Here is a 16,834-nt window from a genome sequence, read left to right as displayed (position 1 = left end):
TTTTATTTTATTAAGATGATAATTAGAATAATTATTTAAATCACAATGAAGGTCTCATATATATTATTATTATTATTATATATTATGATAAAGTGAGATTTTAAATGATTTTTTTGAATTTGAGTTATAAATAAATTTTAGAAATTGACGGATCTTTGTTCAACTAGAACAAAAAAAACAAATTTACTTTCAATTCCTTAAATTCAAAATTTAAACTTTAGAAGTTAAAAATTACTAATATTTAGAATTTTTAAAGATTTAGTCACTAGTTGAAAATCTTGACTATGCCGCTAGCTAGGAGCAGGAAGGAAGGAAAATTCATTTTTTCATCAATTCAGACGAATAAAAAAATATTTAAAAAGTGATTCTTAAAAAAAAAATTCGTTCCGTGTTTATTATTTTATAATAGTTAAGGAGTACTCCATTCTTTTCGGCACTAATTAATAGACGAAAAGAATATCGAATAATTAACGAAGAGGGAACGTGCAAGTGGCCGACAAGCATCAAATGCCTTCACATCGGTCCTTTTCTGAGTTCATCATCTTGTTTATCGCCGTATTTTTTTTTTTTCCTGATTTCATCTTGCTCACCATCATTGGCATTGCCGAGGTACGCTCCTCAACTTCTTTTTTGGACGTTTGTTACTTTCTCAAGTGATCTATATGTGCGGTGTGGTTAGGAAATTTTCCTGTGGAAAGAGATGAAACTTGATCTTTGTTAACTGGCATAGTCTGGATATGGAAGGGATAGGTTCTTCTTCATGTATTTGTTGAAATTTCACATTTTGGAACCATTAAAAACAGAATGAAACCTAAAGGACTCTTACGTGAAAGTATGAAAGTTTCGGTTCTTTAACATTGCATTGTTTGATGATCATTTTTTTTTTTATTTCTGAACTACCAAATATACCCTGTAAACTTCCTGCGCAGATCATGGTTGTTCCTTGTTTCAGTAACTTTTGTGGAGGAATGGAATCAGAAATTGGGAATGTGATTGTGAAGTACTTTTGGAACAAATTAAAGACCCACGCATGTTATTTTATATATTCCAAAGAAAAATTTGAGGAACTCAAAGAACATTTCGATATTTTAAAGGCCATCAGGGATGACACACAACAAAAAATGGAGGCAGCTGAAAGGAACAATGAAGTTATCAGTGATGAAGTTAATTTGTGGCTAAACAATGTGCTTGAGCTGGAGGGGAAATTTAATAATATCGAGAACAACTTCAACAGGATAGTAAGGGATGAGAAATGTTGCATCCCTAGTTTGGTGCCTCGTTATAAGGTCGGAAGGGAGGCTACCAAGAAAAGGGCTAAAGCATTAGAACTACTAGATCGAAAGAACTTCCAAGCTTTTTCTCATACTCTTGATCCATCAACTCTTACTCATCCATCGAACAAAGACTTTGTGAGCTTTGGCGCCACCAAAGAGGCAATGCGAAAGGTTATTGATGCCCTGAATGATGATAAAGTGAATTTGATTGGAATATATGGCATGGGTGGTGTAGGCAAAACTGTATTGATGGAAGAAATAGGCAGAAAGATGAAGGAAGCAGAAACATTTGATGTGGTAATAGATGTGGTTGTGTCACAGAATCCAAACATAGCTCAGATCCAACGCCACATTGCTGATGCGCTGGGCATGCGTGAATCCTCAAATAAGATGTTGGCCACTAGGTTGGAGAAGGAGAAGAAAGTTTTGATAATGCTAGATGATGTTTGGGCAAGGCTGGAGCTAGTTACGGAAGTTGGGATTCCATACCAAGAACACAAGGGTTGTAAAGTGATGCTTACCTCCCGCAAAGCTGAAACATGCAATGTAATGGAAACTGATGTCTCAGTGGAAGTTGCCACCTTGTCTGAAGAAGATTCATGGCAACTTTTCAGAATGAGGGCGGGACAAGTTGCTGAGTCTGATGGCATAGAACCGGTTGCAAGAAAGGTAGCACAAGAATGTTGTGGTTTGCCGCTGGCAATTGCTGTAGTGGGAAGAGCGTTACGATCTTACAAGGATGCCCGTGCTTGGGAAGATGCCTTATCCCAACTCAAGCAATCCGTTCCTGGAAACATGGAAGAGGTAGAGGAAAAATTGTTCAAACCACTAGAGCTAAGTTATCAAAATCTGAAGACTGCTGAACTAAAACAGTTGTTTCTCTACTGCTGTTTGTTCCGCGAGGACTATGATATCAGTGAGGATGAAATAACTCGATATGCAGTCGGAGAGAATTTATTGAGTAATCTCTCCACTTTAGAGAATGTACGTGGCAGAGTGCATTTTTTGCTCCAGAAACTGAAACTTTCATGTTTAGTGCTTGATAGTAAGAAAGCCGGGTGTGTGAAGCTTCATGATGTGGTGCGAGATGTAGCTGTATATATTGGCTTCAAGGACAACAACCATTTTCTTGTTAAAGCTGGACTTGGCCTTATAGATTGGCCGAAGTATGAGAACTTAGCAGATTGCAAGAGAATTTCACTCTCGAATAATTTCTTGCAAGAAATTCCTGAAAAACCAAATTGCCCCAAACTAATTCTGTTGTTGCTGAATATTAACCCAATTACTAGTGTGCCAGACAATTTCTTTGAAAACATGGTCTCACTAAATGTTCTCGATTTAAGTAATACAGACATTACTTCTTTACCTTCCTCATTGATATGCTTAAAAGGTCTAGGAACTCTCCGTTTAGATAGATGTAAACAGCTGAACGATATAAATGTTGTCGGGGAACTAAAGACACTCGTAATACTTACCTTGCAGGAATGTAGAGGTATTACTGCCTTACCGGAAACAGTATATGGTCTAGTTAAGCTAAAGCTTTTGGACTTGTCGAATTGCACATTGCTGCAGATACCCAGAAATTTGGTACCAAAGTTAACTCAACTCGAAGAACTTTACTTGAGAGGCTACAATGTGACTGAAGCACTACTAGTTGAGGTTGCATCTTTGAAAAAGTTGGTCAGGGTTGAGTTGTATGTCAAGTATGCCCGAGATTTTTCTGAACAAATTATTCCTGACAATGCTTACAAAGCCTTGCGCCACTTCATTATATATAATGAGCCAGATTGGTTTTCACTGGCTTCTAAAAACCAGAGAGACTTTTTTGTAAAACAAGCAAGTCAGTCGATGATCAGTTGGGGTAAGCCTTTTCTCAAGAGAGCCGAAGCATTGAGGCTTGATAGTTGCCAATGGAATTTCACAGATCTGATACCCTTAGAGAGCATGTCTTGCTTTGCCAATCTGCAGTCTTTGCTCATTGTGAACTGCCATCAAATCCAATGTCTTCTACGGTCAACTGATGATACTCCATCGAATGCATTTGGTGAGCTCATGAAGCTAACCCTTTTGGACATGGAGAATCTGGAACAGATTTGTCCTGGCCAGCTTCCTGCTTATTCACTCAAAAAATTAAGAACACTTGAATTAAGAAGGTGCAGAAACATTGTTGACATTTTGCCACAAGACTTGCTTCAGAGAGTGCATCCAAGTCTAGTAGAGCTTCTTCTTGAAGGATGTCCCGGGCCACATGTACTGCTAAATTTTGAAGGGCTTGGGCATGATTCCGTTATCTTTCCGAAACTGCAAATGATACGACTATCTCAGATGTCGAATCTAATCAGTTTCTGCAATGGAGTTGTTCCTCCTGGAAGCTTGCATAACCTCACTACTTTTGAAGTTGTTAATTGTAAAAAGTTATTGAATCTGTTCACACAGACATTGGAGGCAACTCATTCACGACTACTACCATCTGAAACTTTTAAGAAACTGAAGCAACTACAGATAATGCGATGCCCATGCCTCAAACATGTTTTCTTGCCAAGCATTGCAAATGAGCTTCAAAGCCTAGAAAGACTGGAGATAAAAAATAACGACTTCCTCGAGACTATCATCACCGACGAAGAAGGCTGTGATTTGAAGAAGGGGGCTTTCCCCATGCTCAAACAACTGTTGTTAATCAAATTGCCGAGTCTAAGATATTTCTTCGAAGGAGAACCGGCAAAAACCTTGGATTGGCCGTCATTGGAGTACATCCACCTCAGTGACTGTTTGAACCTAGCAAGACTGCCCATTGGACATGAGAGCGCACAGAAGCTGAAGAAGGTGCACGTTGTAAGACTTGACGATGTCAACTGGTTCAAAACATTGATATGGGAAGACAATATAACCAAATCACGCTTTGACATCATGTAAGAGTCTCGGAATCATTTTACTTGAACAGATCTACTAATCATTTTTATCATTTCAATATGATAGAACTTGAAAAAAAAGGAAAACTATTCAGTATCAAGATCTAGTTTTGACCCTTAATGAACTTTGAAACATATATTGTTCCATCATACTGATGTTGTCTGTAACTTGATGCAGTCAATCTATCAATGAAGTCAAGTAGGCTCCAACTTTGAAGGATGGATTTTTTTGAGGTGTGATGATTCTGCTTGCTCTCTTACAAGATTCAGCAGCCGTTTAAATTTCTAGATTTGTGTTTATAAATTGGGTGGGTGTGAACTAGAAGACATTATCTAATCGAACAATTCAATAATAATCATAAGGTATTTCTCTTGTTCGTTCCATTTTGTGCTTTATGCTTCATGTAGCATTGATTGTAAGATATTTCTCTTGTTGTTCCACTTTGGGCATGTTTTTGATTAAGTTTCATGTATGCCACCGGGGCTATGGTGCAGTGGAAGAGCATTCAATTGTCACCCAGACACCCACGGTTCAATTCATAGATACGATGTATTTATAGGGATTTTTCCTTCAATCGGATGCGCAACCAATGGATGTTGGGCTTCTAGGTCGCTCGTCATGAGCGCTTCCCGATTTACCCTGGCGGTCAATGGGAAACTTCCATGAGACCGGATTGGTCACCTTAGATTCAACGTTACCTGACCTGGTTAATCATTTTTTAATCAAGTTTCATGTAAATTCATGTATGTAAGATCTATCTAGACCCGACGACGATTTGGAATCAACGGTTTGAAATTGACAGTTTGATGGTTTGGAGTCGATGCTTCGACGGTTCAAAGCCGACGGTTCGGAATCGACTGTCCGACGGTTTAGAATCGACTGTTCGATAGTTCAGAACCGACTGTTTGACGGTTCAGAATCAACAGTTCGACGATTCCTGACAAGTTTACCCTGAGCCTTAATTGTCAAGGATGGTTACGGTTCATGGTTCAGAACCACTAATTCATAATTCGTCATGGTTCAAGATTATTATTATTTTAACAAATTTAAAAATTATAAATTTATAAAAAAAATATAATAAATGACTTGTACTTATTGAAGTTGTCTATATATCCCTTACAATTTTAGAGGAGTATTCTGAACCATAGAAGTATTGCCATCAGTACTTCTTTATTATTTAACGGTTATAACTATCAATTTATTGGTTGGAATTACTTTTACTCATTTTCTCTAACTTTTAAATCACACTACTATAAATGAACGGTTATGGAATTAAAAAAATTATGTACTCTCTTACTATTTTTTGTATATCAAAAGAAAATTATTGATTAATTATCAAATAATTAACTATCACATGTGAACATCAATATATTATAGGCTAATTGGTTAGGATACTTGATTGTCACCCAAGAGACTTGAGTTTAATCATGACAACATAATTTCCCATCAAAAAATGGAAAAAAATAAAAAATATATATATAGAAATTATAAAAAAAATAAATTTGGATTACGAATTAGACAGATTTAGGGCTTATAACTTTTATGGAATCGTAATGAAGCATGTTTTTGAATTTATTGTCTTTGGATTCCTTTCCACCAAGACATTGTGGAAGGACTGATGATTTAAAGTTATGATTTATTAATTTTTTCCTCAATGAAGAATACAACTTATATTTATTTTTCTAAAATTTAATTACACAAAAGATGTATACCTCTAAAAATCTCTTGTGCTCACTTCTTCTGTTTATTTGAGAAAAAAATTCTTTAGAGATTTTTTTCTTCTCAATCTGCAGGCCAACCCAATCCCGTTGAGGGCCCAGGCAGGTCGGCCCACTTTAACTTGTCTTTGAATGAGTTGATATAATTCCAACCCAACCTCTTAAATTATTTAGAGGGGCGGACTAAACGGATGGGTCCAATCCAAATTTTCGGCTCTAGTCAATAGATAACAGTCCCATTGACCCGGTTACGGGCCCAGATCGAGTCGAATTCTGACCTAACCCGTGGTTGCCTCTAGATCACCTCCTCGTTGATTGCTGGCTGTTGACATGGACGCTTCCTCCAAGGATGAAAACTAACTTGTGTGAAGTAACACATGTTAAAGAGGGTCAGAATTGTCTTGCAAATTCTCTACGATGCTTAAGTCAATCTTTGGTGATGGGAGCTGATGAGTAAAATCCACAAGTGCACTGTTGTCATGAAATAATAAAATATCGACCACTGGGACTGTCAATAGAATATCAATCCAAATCACCGAGTATATTATTTAAATCAATCAAGATTGAGAAAATCAAGTGGGAGAGAAATTAAACTAAGAAAGAGGGGTGGGGGAAACTAATTTGAGGAAGCAATTTTAAGACTTTGGTTTCACCACGATGATCATTGGCACTCTAAATGTTATTCTCTTTTAACTTTGTGTTCAATAATTATGAAGGTGGTGTATCCCGAGGTATCTGGCATAGACTTTTGGAATAATACTGGTGAGCCTACTCAAATGCGGTGCCTATTTTCAAAGTAACCTTACTAAAATGACCGCTTATTCATAGAGTCTTCTGTCACAATATCACACAGTCCTCTAGTTGTTATTTCCTACTTTGTGATGTTGAATTGGGATAAACCCATAAAGCTATGTGACAGCCAATGATGCTCTTGTCAGATTTTAAACTACTTTTATGAACAACACCTTATGTCTCGGACTTTAGGGATCGGAGAATTGGGTTCACCTCTCGGTCCTTTCCTACATCCCATGGGATATGAAAATGCACTAATCATATATGCATACTAAAGCCGAGTCATAAACTAAACATGTCATGCGATAAAAGAGATGAATAAATATAAAACAAGTGTCAACAATTCATCGAACTACCCTCTCATCCTAAAATTAAAATAATTACTCTATGAAGATTGAGTTACAACACAAAGACATGGAAAAGGGAATTCTGTAAATCAAAAAGAAAAGAGAGAGAAAGCTTAGTTGTCATGTGCGTCAGTGTCTTCGGATGAACTCCAAGCTTTAAGGACGGAATCTTGACGACTCCTTACAAACAATGCACTCCTAGGGTTCCTTGTCACAAGGAAACCCCCTTAATAGGGAATGGGGAACCCTTTGATCCCTCGCTACCTTAAACAAGTACCCCTTGGTTCTTTTATAGTCTCTAAGAACACTAAAACTAACAAACTTTCCCAAAAAAATTGGGGGCATTGTCCTAAAATACACAAAAAAAAAAGAGGGGGGTGTTGGTGCAATATTCCCCAGGTCAAGGTTGACCGGGTTGACTGAGCTTGAATTGAGTCAAGTTCGAGTCTTGATGTTATGGTTTCGATGTTTGATAATACATGTAGTCAATACATGAAGATTGCAGGTGCAATTGTTCATGTGTGAAGGAGAGTCAAGTAGGTTAAGATTGACTGGATACTTGACTGGAAATCCTGGTGAGTGAAGCCAGGTGAAAGACCTAGTGAGTGAAGCTAGGTAGAAGGGAAATCCTGGTGAGTGAAGCCAGGTGAAAGACCTAGTAAGTGAAGCTAGGCAGAAGGAAGTCCTGGTGAGTGAAGCCAGACACAAGAAAATCCAGATGGATCAAGGCTAATCAGACATCTGGTGTTGGAAAGACCAAGTATGTCAAAGGGATTGATCAGATACTTGGCACGAGGAGGAAAGTCCAAGTAGGTCAAAGGGATTGACCGGATACTTGGCACGAGGAGAAAAGTCCAAGTGGGTCAAAGGGATTGACCGAACACTTGGTGAAGGTGTCCTAGCAGGTCAAGGGTGACCCGGATGCTAGGCACGATGAACCAACAGGTCATGGTTGACCAGATGTTGGTTTAGGAGGCTTTAGACTTGATTTTAGGGAGAAATCATGAGCTGGATCGATCAGCCGATCGATTGGCTCATGCCCAATTGATCGACCGATCGATTGGGCGAGTCTTCGCGACAAGCCTCCTCCCAATCGATCAGTGGATTGATTGGGACAAGTGCGCGATCGCACAGAACGACGTTGGATCGATCGGTCGATCGATCCAGATCCTCCAATCGATCAGTGGATCGATTGGGAGTTGCGATTTCGCGCGATAAGCCCTGGATCGATCAGCCGATCGATCCAGGCAATTTCCAAGAGCACAGAGGTGCTCTGGATCGATCGACCGATCGATCCAAAGCCTCCCCGATCGATTGGGAGCAATCCAATCGATCGGGATCCGACCGTTGGCGCTGGATAAAGCCGTTGGCGTGCGATTCCTTCGGTATCTCTCACACTGTTCATCTCTGATCAACACAGCAACTTCTCCACAGCTAGTTCCACTCTCGCCGCCAGTTCTTGAAGGATCTTGGAGAGATATCCAAGTCAAGAGGCGTGACTACAACAAGAGGAAGAAGCTAGGGTTAGGGTTTTCATTGCATATCTTGTAAGATATTTCTTGTATTCGTCTTCCCTTGCTTTCTTGTTGTATTGAGAGTATTGTAGGGCTTCTCGGCCTTTGGTAGTTACCATAAAGGAGTGTTATTCATAGTGGAGGGTGCGTGAGTATGTGGATCCTTGGACTAGTCACCTCTTGTGAGGTGGATACCAAGTAAATCCTCTTGTTGGCGTTGTGTATTTTGTTTCTTTGTATTTTCCGCTGCATATCTTGAAGAAACAAGCAACAAAGAGCAAGACGAGCGCACCGAGCTATTCACCCCCCCCCCTCTAGCTACATAATCGGTCCCAACAGGGGGGTGTCATCATCGTACCATGGTTGTATGGAAAACACACAGCTTGTCGACTGTTGGAAGTTTCCTTGGCGAGGAATAGTGAGAAGCATAGCTATGATTAAAAGCATGACCAACCCATGTTTCCTTTTGGAAGTCAAAATGTCGCTCTGTTTCCTGCCTAGCTCTTCGAATGATGCACGAAAGTGTCAGATGACACAACCAGATCATGCATCATGCTGGAAAATCACGTTTCAAGGTTTTTTGTCTCCATTTTATCTCTAAATTCACATTCTATCAACAAAAATCACTACATGAAAAATGCTCATAGACAACGATTTTCTACCGTTGTCTATGACAAAATAGACCGGTGTCTATGAAGGCGCTATAAAAGGTCTACCATTTTAGACACCGATTTGTAACCGGTGTAGTATCACTTAACGACACCGGTTTCTGAATCGGTTATTAACCGGTGTAGTATCACTTAACGACATCATTTCAACAATGGTGTAAGACCTATGTAATATCTATTAATAACACCAGTTTTGGTAGCGATTTTTGACCGATATAATATTAACAACACCAATTCCAGTAACGGTGTAAAACTGATGTAATATCAATTAATGGCACCAGTTTTGACAGCGGTGGAAGACCAATGTAATATCAGATAATGACACCAGTTTGAGCAACAGTTAAAAATCAATGTAGTATTGGTTAACGACACCGATTTCAAAAGCAGTGAAAAGCCGATATTATCACATAATGACAACGTTTCAATAGTACAAAATTAAGTTAATATTATTAATTTACCAAGCAAATTACAAATAAAAATGTACCGATGTATCTAAACACACCAAGTCAATGTCATGTTACCAACACATAAATATTCTTCTTACAACATAAAAAGGTAATAGATATTATACACATCAAGTAGTATCCACAAATTACACATAAATATTCTTCTTACAACATAGGGTTAGAGATGATTCACGCTCCATGGCCGCGCGAGTTATCTTCCATCCTTGTCCTCCAGATAGTAGGCTCTCGAGTGAAGCTTTTGCACGAGTCGCACGACCTTGTAGGTCCCACGCATGGGGCTTCGAGTTTGGTGATGTTGTCGACCGACTTTATTCTTTTCCACACCAGATCGCCGATCGGAAGGACATCAGGATCACCCTTCGATTGTAGTCTGCTTCATTCACTGTCGGCACGCCATTAGCCGAATGGTAGCCTTATCCCGCGCCTCATCCACCAAATCAAACTCTATGAGTCTTCGCTTGGCATTCCCCTCATCGTAGAGCTGCACCCGATTGGATTCTACTCTGACTTCCAACGAGACTAACGCTTCACCACCGTACACCTGATGAAATGGTATTACGCTGGTCGCCTCCTTTGGAATTGTACAAAGGGCCCACAAGACGCTGGGGCGCTCATCGACCTAGCTGCCTCCTGCGTAGTCGAGCTGAGCTCGTAGACCTCTGAGGATCTCCCGATTGGTGACTTCCGCTTGACCGTTGCTCTGGGGGTAAGCCACTGAGGTGAAGGCTTGGTAAAGGTCATAGCCCTTACACCACTCCCGGAGCTTCCGACCAGCAAACTGCCTCCCGTTATCTGAGATGAGCCGTCGGGAGATGCCGAATCGGCACAAGATGTCCTGCCAGACGAATTTGATGACCATCTGCTCCGTTATTTTTGCTAACGTTCGGTTTCCACCCATTTTAAAAAATAATCCACGACGATGAGCAGGAATCTTCGCTAAGTGGTCGCTATTGGAAATTGCCCAACGATGTCCATGCCCCATTGGTCAAATGGAAAATATACCGTGGAAGCTTTCATTTCCTTGGTCAGTCGGTGCGGGATATTGTGATAATTTTGGCAAGACAGGCAAGTAGCCACTGTCTGAGTGGCGTTCTCTTGAAGTGTGGGCCAAAAATATCCGGCCAAAAAGATCTTCCGGGCTAGTGAGCGGCCGCCCGGATGACTTTCGCAAGAGCCCTGGTGCACTTCTTGGAGGATGTACTCTATGTCTTCTGACCCAACACAATTGAGTAGTGGCCTCGAGAAAGCTTGTTTATAAAATTGGTCCCCGATCAACATAAATCGCCCAACCTTCTTTTTCAATAGATGAGCTGCTTCTTGATCCGATGGTGTGCTTTTCGATCGAAGGAATTCAATCAACGACATCCTCTAGTCATTTGGACAAACTATTCCCTCCATCTGATCGATGTGGGCTACCAATGAAACTTGCTCGATCGGCTAGCTTATCACGGCCAGGGATAATGAACTAGCTAACTTAGCCAGCTCATCCGTTGCCTAGTTGTCTGATTGAGGGATCTTCTGTATAATGACTTCTTAGAAATTCGCCTTCAGCTTCTCTAAGGTTTCTGCGTAGAGCTTGAGTCGGGAGCTGCTGATTTCGAACGTCCTAGATAGCTGTTGAGCGGCTAACTGAGAGTCTGAGTGGATGAGGCTTTTTGTGCCTCCGACGTGTCGAGCTTCTTGTAGGTCGGTTATCAAGGTTTCGTATTTGACTTCAAATAAACTAAGTGGGAGAGGGATTTATTTTAATAAATTCCACGGTCTCCATTACTGGTTTGTAAGTGATGCAAACAAACTTGCGCGTTGGCTCTGAGTGCCTTCCTCCATATCGGATGAGTTTGTTTGCGGATCACTAGATCAAACTTACATTTAGGATGACTATAGGAAATTAATTAAGAGCGTATGATCTTCCCCATCGGAAGGGGCATAATCTTATTAATGGACTTAGTGTCAAGTAATGGTATACACTTAGGCACGTCTAATAGTATCCTCCCCATCAGAGTCACTGCTATTATTTGTGTGACCGAAGAAAACCAACTATTAATTTGTCATAAAGATATGTTAACAAGATAATAAAATTAAAACCCCCTCTTACAAATGTTGAGATTTTGTATACGTCCACACTATTGTGGCATACAAAAATTCATGATTTATGAGGTAATTTTATTTGTCAGTTTGACAAGGAAATAAAATTAATGGGAAAACCCCTCTAACAAATGTTTGGTTTTGTATACGTCCATACTATCGTGGCATATAAAATTCACTGTGTTTGAGGAAATTTTATTTGTCATAAAGACTTATTGACAAGATAATTAATGGGTAAAACCCTCCTCTTACAAATGCTCAATTTTGTATACGTCCACACTATTGTGGCATGCAAAATTCACGGTGTTTGAGGTGTTGGTGAATTTAAATAATATTGTTTGAGGAATCAATGTTATTTTAAATTCAAAAGTTTTGACCAAATATTTGATCAAAGATAGATCAACTATTAATTTTATTCGTCATAAAGTAAAGTTGACGAGATAATAAAATTAATGGATAAAATCTCTTTTTTTGATTTTGTATACGTCCACACTATCGTGACATACAAAATTCATGAGGATTTTAAGGTATTGGTCTTGACCAAATATTTTTGTGATTCTTAGGATTTAAAATGTTTGTCAATCCCCTAGTTGTTATACTATAGAAAAGACTTAGTAGTCTCAATTATAATGATTGGAAATAGGACTTGGACATTAAGGTAGACTGTCCTCTTAGAACTAAGAACAATATAGGTATATTTCATTCATTAGTTAATACATGATTAGTGGTGTTATCTACCGGTACCTGGTGTGTAGAAATGGGAGCCACTAATCATGTCTGCAATTCATTGCAGAGGTTTCAGGAAACCCGATAACTATATGAAGGGGAAGTCACCGTCTACATGGGCACTGCTGCAAAAGTTGTAGCTGTTGCAGTGGGAGATGCTTATCCTCTGATAGGAATAAAATATGGATTTTAAGAAATTATCTTTACGTACTAAGTTTAAAAAGAATTTGATTTCGGTTTCTAAACTATCGAAGAATAGATATTCTATCTATTTTGATAACAAACTTGTTATCAAGAAAATAGGAAAGATATCTGTTATGGTATGTTGGTTAACAATTTATAAATCCAATAACTCCCACGATGCAATAAATGGAAATTAATAACACATCTTCTAACTATTAAGAGAAAGCAACCTTCAGAAATGAACCAATTATATCTTTGGCATCAAAGGCTAGGTTATTTTAACTTAAGTAGGATTCATTGGTAGCTGATGAACTTTTGAGTTCGTTGGTAGTGAAAAATTTTCCAACCTGAGAGTCTTACTTGGAAGGAAAAATAACCAAGAAGCCTTTAAGTCTAAGGGGTATGGAGCTAAAGATATAATGGAATTTGTTCATTTTGATTTGTGTGGTCCTATGACTATCCAGACAAGAGGTAGTTTCCAATATTTCGTCTATTTTATAAACAACTATTCGAGACATAGATAGATTTACTTGATACACTGCAAGTCTAAGTGCTTTGATTAGTTCAAAGAGTACGAGGTTGATGCGGAGAAATGTCAAAGTAAAAATATCGAGACACTACGGTGAGATCGTAGTAACAAATACCTCTTGGGAGAATTTAGGAATCACTTATCAGAAGTAGGGATTTAATCTCAACTAACTGCACTTGGTACATTCCAACATAATAATGTAGTAGAAAGAAGGTATAAGGCTCTTATGGAATAATTAGATCGATGATGAGTTATTTAGAAAATTACCAAATTCGTTTTAAGGATATACACTGGAAACAGAAGTGAACATAGTACCTTCTAAGTCAGAACTCTCTACTCCCACAGAATTGCAGAATGGGCGTAAGCCTAGTCTGAAGCATATTCGGATTTGGGTAGTCTAGCACATGAGAGACACTGAAAAATTGGACATGAGTTCACTTGTTTGTGAGTTATCCTAGAAAACGAACAGAGGTTTGTAGTCCTTAAAATCGGAAGGTCATTGTTGATACCAATGCTCGATTTTAGAAAAGGACTATACTATAAACCACAAGTCCATGAATAAAAATTGTTCTTAAGAAAATTAAAGGACAGGTCTAACCTAGTACCAACTGTACAAGATGAAATATTACAAGAAACTACAACACGTATCACAAATGATACACAATTACAGAAATTACCTTATCGTAGTGGGAACCTAAAAAGATTCATGTTTTGGGAGAGTCTTTGGACTCGATCCCTGGAGGACATGAACCTGATTGTTGGTGCAACATCCCTCAGGTCAAGGTTGACCTGGTTGACCAAGCTTGAGTCTTGGTTTGGGTTTCGATGTTTGACAATTCAAGGTTGATTGAAGAAGAGTCAAGTAGGTCAAGGATGACCGGATACTTGACTGGGAAGTCCTAACTGGGATGTTAGGCAGGAGGAAAATCCTGGTGAGTGAAGCCAGGTGAAAGACCTAGTGAGTGAAGCTAGGCAGGAGGAAAATCCTGGTGAGTGAAGCCAGGTGAAAGACCTAGTGAGTGAAGCTAGGCAATTGGGAAGTCCTAGTGAGTGAAGCTAGGCAGGAGAAAAATCCTGGTGAGTGAAGCCAGGTGAAAGACCTAGTGAGTGAAGCTAGGCAATTGGGAAAGTCCTGGTGAGTGAAGCCAGGCAAGAGAAATCCAGATGGGTCAAGGTTGACCAGACATCTGGTGAGAGTCCAAGTAGGTCAAAGGGATTGACCGGATACTTGGCACGAGAAAGAAAAGTCCAAGTAGGTCTTAGGGAGTGACCGGATACTTGGCAAGAAGAGAAAAGTCCAAGTGGGTCAAAGGGATTGACCAGACACTTGGTGAGAGAGTCCTAGCTGGTCAAGGGTGACCGGATGCTAGGTCTTATGTACCAACAAGTCATGGTTGACTAGATGTTGGTTTAGGGGGCTTTGGGCTTGGTTTTGGGCAAAAACCAAGATCTGGATTGATCAGGCGATTGATCCAGCAGGTTTGGATTGATCCGTGGATTGATCCAGCATGTTTGGATTGATCCGTGGATTGATCCAGCAGATCTGGATCGATCCACTGATTGATCCAGTGAGTCCCCGCGAACAGAACCCCTTTGGATCGATCCGTGGATCGATCCAGAGGTCCCAATCGATCAGTGGATCGATTGGGACGCTGCTGCTTCGCGCGATAAGCGCTGGATCGATCCGTGGATCGATCCAGAAGTTTTTCCAGAGCACAGAGGTGCTCTGGATCGATCCGTGGATCGATCCAAAGCCTCCCCGATCGATTGGGAGCATTCCAATCGATCGGGATTCGACCGTTAGCGTCGATTTAAGCCGCAGGCGTTCATTTCCTTCGGCAGCACTTCACCGATTCATTCCAGATCTTCACGAGCTCCTCCACAACTCTTCTCAAGCTCGAGATCGCCAGTTCTTGAAGGTTCTTGGAGGCTCTTCCAAGTCAAGAGGCGGATCAAAGCAAGAAGAAGAAACTAGGGTTAGGGTTTGTGCACTCATTGTAAGCTTGTAAGCTTGTATTTCTTTACTACCCTTTCTTCTTCTTGTATTGAGTCTTGTAGGGCTTCTCCGCCCTTGGTAGTTATCATAAAGGAGAGTTTCATTAGTGGAGGGTGCGTGCGTTGTGTGGATCCTTGGATTAGTCACCTCCCTTGGAGGTGGATACCAAGTAAAATCCAAGTGTTAGCGTGTTTGTATTTGTTTCTTTGTATTTCCGCTGCGCATCCTTGAAGAAACAAGCAACGCCGAGCAACGAGCACGCGAAGAGCTATTCACCCCCCCTCTAGCTACTTTTCGGTCCTAACAAGTGGTATCAGAGCAAGGTTGCTCTTCACCGGAATCACCGCCGGAAGGGGCAAGCATAACAAGCAAAGCTAGAGGGTGAAGAAGTTGAAGCAAAATTGTCAAAGTCAAAGAAATTCAAAAGCTTAACTTCTACAATGGAATTCCGAGATGGGCTCGGATTCGACACGAGGGTGGCTCCACCATACACTTCCACGAGCTTCGATTCTTGGAAATCAAGAATTGAAAATTTTCTTATGATGGAGATAGAGCAATGGTTTGCTCTTATGGAAGGCTTCAAGACTCCAACAAACTCAAAGGGCAAAGTTCTCAAGAGGAGCAAGTGGAGCCAAGAGCAAGTCCAAAGGTGTGAGGCCAATGACAATGTGACCAAGCTTTTGGTCAATTTATTGCCAAGCACCATCCTTTGCAAAATTGGAGAATTTGAAGATGCAAAGGAATTATGGAGTAAATTGGCCAAGCTTCATGAAGAGATCCCCTCCACTATACAAGAGCAAGAAGAATCGAGAGAGGGTGACTCTTTGGAGCAAGACCAAGAGGAGGACTCCGAGGTTGAGGGATGCTCAACCTCCGAAGAAGAAGTCCAAGAAGAAGCTTCATCTTCGAGGGAGTGCAATGAAGAGAACAAGGAGGGAGCATACTCCTTGTTCCATGTACAAGATGATGAAGCCTCCACCTCTAGGATTGAGGGGGAGTGTAGATCAATGAACCCGGAGCAAGAAGAGGCCTCCACATCCGGGTCAAGTGAAGAAGAAGAAGATGGTGCCACCTCTAAAATTCAAGAAATATCAAATGGAGGAGCAAGTGTCATCCCTACACAAAAAGGTATAAATGTTTCAATTAAAAATAAAAATCATATAATATGTTTTGAGTGTAGGGAAAGTGGGCACTACAAGAGCAAGTGTCCCAACTTGGCCAAGAAGAAGGGTCAAGTGACACAAAAGGGCAAGGAGATGTCCAAGGAGACCACCCCCGGGACAAAGAAGAGCAAGGAGCACATTGTGTGCTTCTTGTGTAAACAAAAAGGGCATTACCGAAGTCAATGCCCCAAGGGGAAGAAGATGGTCAAGGCTCAAGGAGGCACTAGTCAAGGGGGAGCCTCCAAGGTAAAGAAGAAGGTAACATTTATTGAGCCTACCCCTTTACATTATGGTAAAAATCATGATAGCTCTAAGCTTTATCATTTTAATGCTATTTACCATAAGAATAAGAAGCATGAGAGCATTAAAGAAAAACATGTTGCTTTACATGCTAAGACTACCACACCTAAGGTTAGGAAGGTAGATAGACATCTAGGCAATAGCACTAAGGACTATAGGTAT

At 40.2% G+C, this 16,834-nt stretch overlaps 1 protein-coding gene across 2 annotated transcripts; it reads left to right on the top strand.

Moving 5' to 3' along the window:
- The first annotated feature begins 453 nt into the window (after positions 1-453).
- LOC122008502 (probable disease resistance protein At4g27220) lies at positions 454-4,556 on the top strand. Of its 2 annotated transcripts, none has more exons than XM_042564248.1 (3): positions 454-609; positions 930-4,183; positions 4,362-4,556. In XM_042564248.1, exons 1-3 carry the CDS (start codon positions 508-510, stop codon positions 4,384-4,386), a joined length of 3,381 nt encoding a protein of 1,126 aa, XP_042420182.1. In that variant the 5' UTR covers positions 454-507; the 3' UTR covers positions 4,387-4,556. The 2 variants fall into 2 exon arrangements, with proteins under 2 accessions (XP_042420182.1, XP_042420183.1); XM_042564249.1 differs by lacking the exon at positions 454-609 and adding an exon at positions 619-832.
- Positions 4,557-16,834: the final 12,278 nt, after the last annotated feature.

Source organism: Zingiber officinale, chromosome 8A, assembly GCF_018446385.1.
Source record: "Zingiber officinale cultivar Zhangliang chromosome 8A, Zo_v1.1, whole genome shotgun sequence".
Taxonomy (NCBI): domain Eukaryota; kingdom Viridiplantae; phylum Streptophyta; class Magnoliopsida; order Zingiberales; family Zingiberaceae; genus Zingiber; species Zingiber officinale.
Note: the sequence above shows the minus strand (reverse complement) of the source record. Positions and strands in the feature narration are given on the sequence as shown.

Coding starts and splice junctions, on each gene's coding strand:
- LOC122008502 (XM_042564248.1), top strand. CDS start 508: ATGCCTTCACATCGGTCCTTTTCTGAGTTCATCATCTTGTTTATCGCC. Junction 610..929: donor CCATCATTGGCATTGCCGAG/GTACGCTCCTCA, acceptor CTTCCTGCGCAG/ATCATGGTTGTTCCTTGTTT. Junction 4,184..4,361: donor AAATCACGCTTTGACATCAT/GTAAGAGTCTCG, acceptor AACTTGATGCAG/TCAATCTATCAATGAAGTCA.